The sequence below is a fragment of the Carassius gibelio genome, chromosome A11 (genome assembly GCF_023724105.1).
Source record: "Carassius gibelio isolate Cgi1373 ecotype wild population from Czech Republic chromosome A11, carGib1.2-hapl.c, whole genome shotgun sequence".
Classification (NCBI taxonomy): domain Eukaryota; kingdom Metazoa; phylum Chordata; class Actinopteri; order Cypriniformes; family Cyprinidae; genus Carassius; species Carassius gibelio.
The window spans coordinates 1,006,136-1,019,027 of NC_068381.1; the positions used below are offsets into that span (position 1 = coordinate 1,006,136).

A 12,892-nucleotide genomic window follows, 5' to 3' on the forward strand; every position below is an offset into this window, starting at 1 on the left:
AAAAGCTGTTTTGAAGGAACTAGTTTAAGCAACTTGGTGAAAACGGCTGATTGTGTTGGTGGAATATCATCAGAAAATGATGAGCGGCGTCCTGCGTGTTTCCAGAGGAATAACAAGAGCGTAAGATTCGTTTGACTTATCAGCGTTTGAGAGCGACAGAGGAAGAGCCTCAGGAATAAAAGGAGGATTAGGGAACTCTTTAGCGCCTCCTTGACTTCCAATCAGACACAAATAAACAGCGGCCGTCAGAAACACAAACACAAGAGCAGCTCTGGAACTAATCCTGCTGTCCGACGTCAACACATCGTTCTGAAGACACACGGAGGAACAGAAATCAACTCTGAAATGCTGTAAAAATGAAAATGCCTGTGTTGTAATTGAAGGAAGTATTGGACTATCTGGAGTCTGCTCCGGTCAGACACTTCCACTTTAATGTACTTTTGACATGATGACAAAGAGACGAAGAGGATGTTCATAAAGAGGGTGATTCTACAGTGTTGTTCAGGCAGATCTTCATGCGTTTGCTCTGCATGACCTTTGACCCGTAGGTCAGAGTGGCTTCAGAAGTGACCCTGACGCGTCTTCAGAGTGACACACACTCATCTTCATGCCAGCGGAGCAGAGAAGCATCTACACGATGCAGCTCTAGAAATAGCCTGAGCCTCCAGCGTTCCTCACATCAGCCCGACTGACTCAGAGCTGCAGGACCACGACGCACCACATCCAGAACAACCGCTCAAATACAGCTGCGTGGCTGAAGAAGTGTCTGCGCAGTACAATAATTATTCACTTTTTAAGTGTTTTTAATTATATTTGAACTCATTTCTTACATAAAGCACTTTGAATATAAACTATTGTGTATAAAATATGCTAAATAAATTTACCTTACATAAAACTCACCACTGATATTAAAGTGTTGTGGATGGGTGCCAGGGTCTCAGTACAGGATTTTTAATAGGGTGTTTCGAGTTACTGCCAGGGTGTTTCTAAGGTGTTTAGAGTTGTTGTCAGGGTGTTGCTAAGGTGTTTCGAGTTACTGCCAGGGTGTTTCTAAGGTGTTTAGAGTTGTTGTCAGGGTGTTGCTAAGGTGTTTAGAGTTACTGCCAGGGTGTTTCTAAGGTGTTTAGAGTTGTTGTCAGGGTGTTGCTAAGGTGTTTAGAGTTACTGCCAGGGTGTTTCTAAGGTGTTTAGAGTTGTTGTCAGGGTGTTGCTAAGGTGTTTAGAGTTACTGCCAGGGTGTTTCTAAGGTGTTTAGAGTTACTGCCATTCATTTAGTTGCATATTGTAATCCAAGAGATGTGTACTGTTTTTATTTCTAATATCTCAGTCTTTCTCTGAGAAAATTGTTTGTCATCAAATCTTTTAAATTTTTAGATAATTTAGAAGTTTCATCTGGTCTCGTTGAGATATATAGCTGAGTATCATCAGCATAACAGTGGAAACTAATCTTGTATTTTTTAATTATATTACTAAGGGGCAACATGTATATTGAAAATAGCAGAGGACCTAGGACGGATCCTTGTGGCACTCCATATTTTACTGATGAGATGACTCCCCATTTAAATAAACAAAATGGTAGCGATCGGACAGGTAGGATCTAAACCATCTTAGAGCCTGCCCTTGAATACCTGTATAGTTTTGTAATCGATCTATGAGTATGTCATGGTCTATGGTGTCGAACGCAGCACTAAGATCAAGTAAGACTAGAAATGAGATGCAGCCTTGGTCTGACGCAAGGAGCAGGTCATTTGTAATTTTAACAAGTGCAGTTTCTGTGCTATGGTGGGGTCTGAAACCTGACTGAAATTCTTCATACAGATCATTTTTATGCAGGAAGGTGCTCAATTGAGCAGACACTGTTAATATATTAATATTTATAATATTGAGAAGCGGTTCTTCGGCTACAGGTAACAGCTCTTTCAGTAATTTAGTGGGTACAGGATCTAATAAACATGTTGTTGGTTTAGATACAGTGATAAGTCATTACTATTTAACGTTGGTGGAATATTTGAATCAGGTGGCATCTGGTTATTCATTAATCTAGCCACTGTGCTAAATAAAAACATTGGATTGTTTTGGTTATTTTCTATGAGTTTGTGTATATGCTCTAGCAGTTTTTAGAGCCTGTCTATAGCTGGACATACTGTTTTTCCTGGACATACTGTTAGTTTTTCTCCATTTGCGTTCAACACTACGAGTTTCTTTCTTGAGAGAGTGAGTATTACTGTTATAAAAGGGCACAGTACGTTTTTCTCTACCCTTTTTCAATTTGATGGGGGCAACAGCTTCTAATGTATTAGAGAAAATAGTGCTCATGTTGTCAATCATTTCGTCTAATTCGTGTGTATTTAATGGTACACATACCAGTTGAGATAGATCAGGCAGGTTATTTGTGAATCTGTCTTTGGTGACTGGAACAATAGTAATGCTCAGATGTTTACATGAGACATATAGTTAATATCAGTGATATGCAGCATGCACGATACAACGATTACGACGATATCTATATCAGTAAGATCACTTCCATGCAACATAATTAATTCTATTGTATGATTAAAACGATGTTTCAGCAGGTGAATATGGTGCATCTGATCAAGCAAATCACTATCAGAACTACTACTACTGATGATTCAGGCTCACTAAAATCTGAAATGTTCAATAAATGAAATCCTTTCGCAATCATGTGGAGAAATGGTTTACTGTAATGCACAAAGAAGAAGCAACTTCTGAGAAAACTTGCACAATGCTGGTGGTTTCAGCGTTCAGCACCTGAAGGATGGTGTGACGCTGTTTGTTCTCCTGCATAGTTGAGTAATGGCTTTCAGAGAAAAACCTTCAGTTAATTTGCTTAAAGAAACATTATTTATAATTTGCTCCCACTTTGATTACACGTCGGAACAAATGCAACAATGTTCTCGCTCATCAGAAATAGTTTATCAATAAAACCAGAGGAAATAAAACCACAAGCGTAAGCTAAAACACAGCTTTTCTATCTTAACTTTCAGCACCATTTATGCAGTTTTCACATTTCTGCAATAGAACAGACAAACAGAAAGATGTTTCATGCCTGATAATCGGCTTACAAAACACTTTGGCTATTTGACATTCATTATTTTCTCCAGCATTTTAAAGAGAACAAGCAACAGATATATAGGGTGTCCAGGTCTGCAAAACATCCAGATGAAATGTTTCAGAAAGAACTTACAGCTACAGTATTTAAAAGAGATCAAGAGACGAGGTCAAACTTAAAGAACAAAATACAAATTGATTTTCTGTGATGTCACTTCCTGCAACAGCCCAGAGAAGTTCAGATATCCTGTTGTTATAGGGTGACCAGGGCGTTGCTACATGGTGTTTTGAGCGGTTGCCAGGGTGTTGTTATAGGGTTACCAGGGCGTTGCTACGGGGTGGTTTGAGCTGTTGCCAGGGTGTTGCTATGGGGTGTTTTGAGCTGTTGCCAGGGTGTTGTTATAGGGTGACCAGGGCGTTGCTACGGGGTGTTTTGAGCTGTTGCCAGGGTGTTGTTATAGGGTTACCAGGGCGTTGCTACAGGGTGTTTTGAGCGGTTGCCAGGGTGTTGTTATAGGGTTACCAGGGCGTTGCTACGGGGTGGTTTGAGCTGTTGCCAGGGTGTTGCTATGGGGTGTTTTGAGCTGTTGCCAGGGTGTTGTTATAGGGTGACCAGGGCGTTGCTACGGGGTGTTTTGAGCGGTTGCCAGGGTGTTGTTATAGGGTTACCAGGGCGTTGCTACGGGGTGGTTTGAGCTGTTGCCAGGGTGTTGCTATGGGGTGTTTTGAGCTGTTGCCAGGGTGTTGTTATAGGGTGACCAGGGCGTTGCTACGGGGTGTTTTGAGCTGTTGCCAGGGCGTTGCTACGGGGTGTTTTGAGCTGTTGCCAGGGTGTTGCTATGGGGTGTTTTGAGCTGTTGCCAGGGTGTTGTTATAGGGTGACCAGGGCGTTGCTACGGGGTGTTTTGAGCTGTTGCCAGGGTGTTGTTATAGGGTGACCAGGGCGTTGCTATGGGGTGTTTTGAGCTGTTGCCAGGGTGTTGTTATAGGGTGACCAGGGCGTTGCTACGGGGTGTTTTGAGCTGTTGCCAGGGTGTTGTTAAAGGGTTACCAGGGCGTTGCTACAGGGTGTTTTGGGCTGTTGCCAGGGTGTTGTTAAAGGGTTACCAGGGCGTTGCTACAGGGTGTTTTGAGCTGTTGCCAGGGTGTTGTTATAGGGTTACCAGGGCGTTGCTACAGGGTGTTTTGGGCTGTTGCCAGGGTGTTGTTAAAGGGTTACCAGGGCGTTGCTACAGGGTGTTTTGGGCTGTTGCCAGGGTGTTGTTAAAGGGTTACCAGGGCGTTGCTACAGGGTGTTTTGGGCTGTTGCCAGGGTGTTGTTAAAGGGTTACCAGGGCGTTGCTACAGGGTGTTTTGAGCTGTTGCCAGGGTGTTGTTAAAGGGTTACCAGGGAGTTGCTACAGGGTGTTTTGAGCTGTAGCCAGGGTGTTGTTAAAGGGTTACCAGGGCGTTGCTACAGGGTGTTTTGAGCTGTAGCCAGGGTGTTGTTAAAGGGTTACCAGGGAGTTGCTACAGGGTGTTTTGAGCTGTAGCCAGGGTGTTGTTAAAGGGTTACCAGGGCGCTGCTACAGGGTGTTTTGAGTTGTTGCCAGGGAATTACTAGTTTTCACGTGATGTCACACACTGATAGGAACACCCACCTGGAGGGCAAAACAAAGCTTTGCTCCACAGACCGCCAGTTATCTTTATGCAGATTGCATTAAGTAGTAATGTAGTAATACGCAGATATTAAAAGGTGAAATTAAATAAACACATTATTGATGATGTACATTTTGTACAGGCAAGCATATGAAACCAGCATTTTAATTAGACTGTGCAAAGTTTCAGGTTAAATGGTTTCACATTGAAATTTACATATGTTAATTATGCATCATTAATATAGTGATTACTGAATTTGATCTTTTAATATTATTGTTTTAAATATATCAAGGCACTGTAAGTGTTTTTACAACATTTGTTGCACTGTTTACTGCTTCAAACATTTATACACTGCAGGTTTTGAGAGGCGATCTAAATATTTGTCTCTGTGAAACAGATGGCAGACTGATAGTCTGGTGCTGCAGTTCTATGGATGTTTTGCCCCCCAGGTCTTCGAGCCGGTCATGTGACTAAAAGTTTCATCCTCGAACAAAGTGTCCATGGAAATAGAAACCCATCTGGAAACCACTGACATTATTCATTTTGAATTTTCAAGGACTTTAAAGATTAAACAAGTTGGTGTTAATAACACTCAAGTTTCCTGGTGTAATACTGTACCAATGAATGTGTGTGTGGACAGGCAGCACAGTTCTTGTATTGTCCTCTGTGTGCGTGTGTGTGTGTGTTCACTTCTTGATGCCGTTCCTGTGGTGGAACAGGTTGACTCTGCTCTTGGTGGCGACTGATGTGGACGAGACGCCCGGCTGCTGCAGAACTTTATCCAGCGTCGTCTTCTTGATGGCGGCGGGCGAGATCTTCTCCTGATCGGCCAGAAACTGCAGCTCTCTGAGAGAAACACAGGAGTGAGCGACTAACAACAGACATGAGACAGACTACTCTAACTAAACTACAAATGTGTGGTCTGAGAAGCTGAAATGAGCTGGAAAGCAGCTTACAGAAGGCCAATATAACGCCAGAGAATACACTCAGGAGAAATGAGCAAATAATGCTCCCTTTGGGTGTCTTTACATCTTGTTTAACACTAAAAAGTACATTTTGTTAAATCAAGAGTATATGTTATTATTCTAAAGCACCAACATGCACACTTTAGGTTCACTTCACAAACATTTCAGTTGAATTTGTGTGTATCTGACCATAAATTCTTTATCTGACTAAATAACTTGAGACACAAATATATCACTATTGCACTTCTCAAAGTAATAATAATATATAACAAAAATTTCTTTCACACAATTTTTCATCCATGTTTTAATTTTAACATCAAACTATTGTGCAGCAGATTGTTTGTAAAAAAAAAAAAAAAATGGAATTGATGATTTTTTATTTGCAGTGTAGATTCATTAAATCTGTTAAGATTTATGGACTAACTTTATTACCACCATTTTAAATAAGTATTTGTTATATAAGAAATTTTAAAACAATATGTTTGAAAAAACAAAACTGGGACATATTAAGGTAAAAAATGTAAAATTAACGTTTTATAAAATACAATTTATTTGAAAGCTTTTTTTTAACCATTAAAATGGATTCCAGAATTTATTTTTTTAAAATCAAGAATTTGGGAAAAAAATTATAAAACTGATTTTATTGGGATTCTCAAGTGGCCCTAAAATATCATAAATTGTATATATTTCATAATTTTAATTTATTAGACATGCTTTTGATTACTAAAATTTCTAACCATTAATTTAATCAAACTTAATCCATAAAAATGAAAGCGGAAAAATAAAACATTTAAAAGCTGTTGTTCCACGAAAGGCAAAATATTAGCAATTTAATCCTGACAGCAAACAGCGTGGAATTAATTGAATACTTATTATTTTACTCAATAATTCCTCAAAACTCATTAAAGAGAAATGTGCATGATGCAGAAGGCCACCAGCGTTTGGCACACGTGTGTAATGAGCCGATGGTCACCTGGTCCTGATGCAGGACGCCTCCACAGCGTTGATGAGGAGACTCCGGAAGCCTCCGCTCTCCAGGAAGTGCAGGGCGTGGATGGTAGCGCCCCCTGGTGAGCAGACGTTGTCCTTCAGCTGTCCCGGGTGCTGCTCCGAGTCCAGAAGCATCTTAGCTGCTCCCTACCACAGAATAAACACCGCGCTACAGACATGTGCTGCACTGGTGATGGAGGAGTCTCACAATGCACAAAAACACCAGAAGGTTCTTTCCGAAATGCAGAATGTGTGTGTGATGATGAGAGCTGGACTCGTACCAGTAAAGCCTGTGCTCCCAGTCTGACCGCCAGTCGCCGTGGCAACCCCATCTTCACCCCCCCGTCAGCCAGAGCATCTAGAGCCGTGAACGCCTGACGAATGCATGAAGTGTGTTACATCATCTCCACACACACACTTATTGTTTATTTATGTATTTTTAACACCATGTCAGGAGCAGAGCTGCCGTCATATTAAAATATAAATAAAAGACTTTTAGGATTTTTATGTCTGTGATGCTCCGCTGTATTTTCAGCATCATTCCTCCAGTCTTCAGTGTCACATGATCTTCAGAAATCAGAATAATATGATGATTTACTGCTCAAGAAACATTTCTGATTATTATCAGTGTTGAACACAGTTGTGCTGCTCAATATTTCTGTGGAAACTGTGATTTATAAACATTCAAAAGGTTTAGGTAAAACTGTGTTTTCATGATTTCTGAAGATCATGTGACACTGAAGACTGGAGGAATGATGCTGAAAATACAGCGGAGCATCACAGAAATAAATTACACTTTAACACAGATTCACACTGAAAACAGATGATTTACATTAGAATAATATTTCACTATTTTTAAAGTATTTTTGATCAAATAAATGCAGTCTTGATGAGCAGAAGAAAGCCTCCTCCGATCACATTATACAGCGATCAGCGCAGTACTGCATCTCTTCCTTCGGTGTGTGTGAAGCTGAGCTCACGTAAGCAGGTCCGCTGCCGCTGAGACCCGTCACGGCGTCGATCAGATCCTCCTCCACCTCGGTGCAGAAGCCCACGCTGGCCATCAGCTGCTCCAGGAGCCTCCCGTCCTCCACCTCGGCGTGACTTCCTGTGGCGTAAACCGTGGCCCCCTCGCGCACCACCACCGGCGTGTTCGTCATACACCGCATCACTTTAGGAGCCGCGCGGTACTGGAGCAGCTTCTGCACACACACACACACACACATCTTAATGCTGGTTTTGTCTTCTCCAGATGTTCACTGATGGACTGGAGTGCTGTGGATTATTGTGATGTTTTTATCAGACTCTCATTCTGACGGCACCCATTCACTGCAGAGCATCCATTTCCATGTAAACTATTCTTTTTAGGGAACTAAACGAGTCATCGGAGCACCTTCTCGATGGAGCTGATGGTGACTCCAGCGGCGCAGGACACGATCAGATGACGGTCCTCGATATCGGGACCGATCTCGTCCAGAACGAACGGGATGATGTGTGGCTTGACGGCCAGGAACAGAACGTCACTCTTGTGCGCCGCCTCTTTGTTGCTCGTAGTGAAATTGACGCCCATTTTCTGAGAAGAGAGAAGAACATGTTGTGGCATAAACATCAGACGACTTAAACACACACACACACACACACACACACACACACACACACCCTTAGGCCGGAGACTGTCTGCAGATCTGTGTCCGGTGAACTCGCTGTGATTCTGTTGGCAGCGATCACACCTGAAAACAGATCAACCAGGATAATGATGCTGAAAATACAGCGGAGCATCACAGAAATAAATTACACTTTAACTCATATTCACACAGAAAACAGCTGTTTAAATCCCAATAATAATTTACCATTTTTACAGTATTTTCGATCAGATAAAGGCAGATCTTTTGACCGGTCGTGTATGTAAACAGTGTCCCTGATCAGTCGAGAGACTAAAGTTCACTAGCTAGTGTTAGTGGAGGGTCATGTTGACCCGTGTCTCACCCGCGGCTGTGAAGCCCTTGACCAGGGCGTGTGCCAGCTGACCCGCTCCGATGAAGCCCACACTCATCCTGATGACCACACACCTGACAAACACCACAGCGTTTCAGCTGAAGATACTCACATTACATGGCACTGAAAACATGATTATTCACTTCATGCATTGATTGGGAATCAAAACCATAATCTTGGCTCTGATAGCATCATGTTATAAGCTGGAGGAAAATAAGAAATTGCAATAATAATGTAACATCAATTGCACTTATTTGTTACATTGTAGCAGAGATTACCGTTATATTATGTGTTATACTGCAACATCAAATCATTTTACATAATGTATTTAGTTTCATTGTACCTCAGCTTCAGTAATATTGTTAGTATACAGTACACACTAAAACACACTCTGGATAGATTGTTATTGTTAGTATAATCAGTGCATATGAATAATGATTACTTATGCTGCAGGCTGATACATCATTGTCATGATTGTCTAAATATTTCATCATCTTAGGAAACATTTCCTCACCTCCGCCGAGACTCACGGGGAACGGAAGATGTGTTCTAGTTTATCAAGCGATGAAAACACTGATTGATGTCAACGTGGCTTCCTTCCTTCCATGTGAAGCGTTCTGACTGACGCACAGACGGACCAATGAGAGACGAGATGCTGTCGCATCAAACCAATCAGCGCAGCGAATGCAGCGAAGGCGGGGTTTACAACAAAGCGGTCTTATTGCATCAGTTCCAGAAGAAAAAAGAACAAAATGTGGGTCAGTTGTGTGTGTGTGTGTGTGTGTGTGTGTGTGTGTGTGTGTGTGTGTGTGTGTGTGTGTGTGTGTGTAACATCTTCATTTAAAACAATAATAGACATAGTAATAATAGGTGATAAATTTAATAATACATTAATAATAAATGTTATTTTAAGTGATCATGCATTCTAAATGCACTGCATGAAATCAATTGTTTTGCATCATTTGAACAAAAAACAACACCGTTATTTATTTAATTAGTATATCCTTTTTAAAAAATTATTACATTACTTTTTCTTTTTTTCTGAACATCTTCGAAAATTGCAACTTAAAATAAGAATACATTTGATCTTACTGGAACCAGGGTTATTATTGTTTACTTAAAATGAAAACCTGAAACAGAATCAAATATAAATATTAGATATTAAATTAAACTAATAGAATACTTGCTGAAATTAAAACTCAAGGTAAATCTAAAATAAAAACCTATAACTAATTTTAAACCTAAAATAAATAAAGATAAATTTAACCTACATGGAAATAAAAAAACACTAATAAAAAATGACAATTACTCATAATAAAAAAAAGAAAAAGAAAAAAAAGCTAATCCAAAATGTTCATAAAAACATAAGTAACACTGAAGTTTATTGTTACACTGTATCCAGCAGGATCTTATTTAAGGAACAAAACATGATTCTATTAGGATTGGTATAAAATTATAATTGAAATTCCATTTCCATTCCTTTAGGATTTTTTGTCACTCCGGTTCCACGTGAAAATCAGAGTCCAATCAGTGTCTGTGAACCCCAGAGGTCAAAGGTCACAGGTCACGCATACACAGACACTCCATGCGGATCCGATCCACCATCAGCTCAAGATGGATTATCAAAGAACCTCAAGTATGTTTATCCAAAAGTCAGGAGAGCATGCTTGAAATTCTCTCTTTCTCATGAATTATATATCAAAAGATTTCAGCTTTTTTTTTTTTTTTCACCATTTACATACAAAAGTCTCAGTAATGGTTGAAGCTCACATCTCTACCCTGTAAAGCCTGACATATAAAATAATAATCAGGAAAAAATCTATTTTATTTAAAATTTGGACAAAACATTAAGAAACATAATAAGCTGAGTACGTACAATTACACTAAAAGAGCTTTTATTGGATAAAAACCTCTAAAACTATCAATCAGAGACAGAAGACAGATTGATCATCACAAGGGTTAAATATTGAGTTTATAAAGGGTTTGTTGCAACTGGCTGCAGGTGTTTTTAAACTTAATTGTGTCAAAGTCTCAGAATAAAGTATTTATATATATATTCTATATATATATATATTCATATTATATTTTATATATTACATATGTAGTGTTCCTGTAGCTCAATTGGTAAAGCATTGTGTTATGAAGCCAAGGTTGTGGGTTCGATTCCCCGGGAAAACATGATAGGTAAAAACTGATAGCCTAAATACACTGTAAGTTGCTATGGATAAAAGCACATGCTAAATGCATAAATTGAATTTAATTAGATTTTTCTAACTTAACAGGAGTGTTCACCTGGCCACTCGATGGTATGTTTTTGGTAAGGTTAGCTGATATCGAAGCATGTTTCAATCGTCATGTGCTTGTGTGTGTTAGTGAGCAGCTGAGAGAGAATGTGTCTGAATAGTGTTCATGCCTTTGTGCTAAATATACAGACAGCTGCTGTCTCACTCATCTGAGAGCAGCGCGAGACCATGTCCGGTGTCCACCTCAGGGCGAGCGCGGGAAACCTTCGCGCTTCCTGACAGAGAGTTCGAGCGCGCCAAACTTCGCCCTTCTGCCTCTTTTAATAAGTTAATTAAAGTCCCGCGGCGTGGACACAATATGCCTCTCCGTGCCCGCCGGAGCGTACCGACACTCATTGGCTTTCTCCCTCAAATCCCCTCAGATTTATTAAAAATACCCAAATACATGAATCAGTTCTGTCTGAAAAGGAATCCAGGCGAAGCGTGGACGACGATTTCTGTCACTGTGATTAGACGGAGACGGATGCCAAATCCACAGATTGACGGTTTTTCTTAAGGGGCTCATTTGGTGTGGAAAGAGAGAGAGAGAGAGAGAGAGAGAGAGAGAGAGAGAGAGAGAGAGAGAGAGAGAGAGAGAGAGAGAGAGAGAGAGAGGCGATCACACCAGGGGTTTCAGGGCCCTTGGAATCATCCTAACCGTCTCCCGTTACGGAAGCCCACACACATAGTGTTCCCGGAGCTTCTGTATTCCGCTCGTACCGGGAGCACTGGAATAACTGGTGGCTGCCGGATTAAACGCTTCACACAAAAGAGGCGTCAGGCGATAGATCCACGAAGCTCTTGACATTCAGGGACTCTTACGAGAGACTCTTTGATGTCTGTAGTAACAGCGAACACGCCACGAATACAAATGAACCCGACCGCACATGTCTGTTATTAAAAAGCAGCCCGCGTTCAGGTTTGGATCAACAACGCCTCTAATTCATTAAAAGATGAGCGCTTAATGACTTTTTAATTAATACTGATTCATTCAACTTGACTGGCATGTCCAAAATATGCATGAGAGGATCATCACAATAAATTACCAAAATGAGTTCGGCTGCGTCCAAGATCACATGCTTTCTACCGGATCTTTTACGGAAGAGCGACGGCGCCATTTTTTTTTTTTTTTTTTTTTTTTTTTGACACTGAATGAATAAATTAAAAAGGTAATTGCGATGTTTTGTCTTACAATTCAGACTAATGAGGAAAAAAAATTATATATGTTCTCAGAGTTGTGAGATATTTTTATTCTGAAAGAGTTCACATTTCTAAGAAGAAAAGTCTTTCTACTTTTTTTATTTGAATTCCATGAGACAACAACAACAAAAACAAATCTGCAAAATGCTAAATATCTTGCGGTATTTTTTTTTCCCTCAGAATTTAGATTTTTTTAAATATAATTGCGAGGTTATATTTTGCAGTTTTGACGTTTTTTTTCTCAGAATTGTGCCTTTTAAAAAATAATTCAGAGTTTATATTTTGCAGTCCTGACATATTTTCTCAAAATTTTGAGTTTTTTTTTTTTGTATTCATAACACAATTCAGATTTTTTTATAGCTCGTCCTGGCAGAATTTCTTCTGTATTGTGAAGAATATCTAAATGAAATGGATAAGTGAAAAATAAAGATGTAGGGAGGGGTTCTGTGCATCAGTCGTTGATTGGATGTTGTGATGTGGGCGTGGCTCTCAAAAGTGTATGTGGCCTATAGGAGCGTGAGTTTGCAGGGGCGGAGTTTAAGAGCAATAACTATTTCTGATTGATCGCGATGACTACGGTTTTACTGCAGATATTATAGTTAAACAGCGGTTATTTCAGTGAAATCACGGCGAGTGAAGGATCAGGGACGGCTGGCCTCATCTCTGCACATCACACACTGATCTCTCCTGACAGGAAGGTTCTTTACGCAGTAAAGCGCAGCTCCCTGCAGCCACACGCGTCTCTAGCTGATG

At 40.3% G+C, this 12,892-nt stretch overlaps 1 protein-coding gene across 1 annotated transcript; it reads right to left on the bottom strand.

The window, feature by feature from the left end:
* Nucleotides 1-2,679: 2,679 nt before the first annotated feature.
* On the bottom strand, nt 2,680-9,322 carry LOC128021938 (pyrroline-5-carboxylate reductase 1, mitochondrial-like). Its single transcript, XM_052609038.1, has 8 exons — nt 9,172-9,322; nt 8,649-8,731; nt 8,322-8,392; nt 8,056-8,235; nt 7,643-7,864; nt 6,944-7,036; nt 6,646-6,809; nt 2,680-5,553 (listed from the first exon to the last, which is right to left on the bottom strand). The coding sequence occupies exons 2-8, from the start codon at nt 8,713-8,715 to the stop codon at nt 5,394-5,396; spliced, it is 957 nt and encodes a 318-aa protein (XP_052464998.1). The 5' UTR covers nt 8,716-8,731; nt 9,172-9,322; the 3' UTR covers nt 2,680-5,393.
* Nucleotides 9,323-12,892: the final 3,570 nt, after the last annotated feature.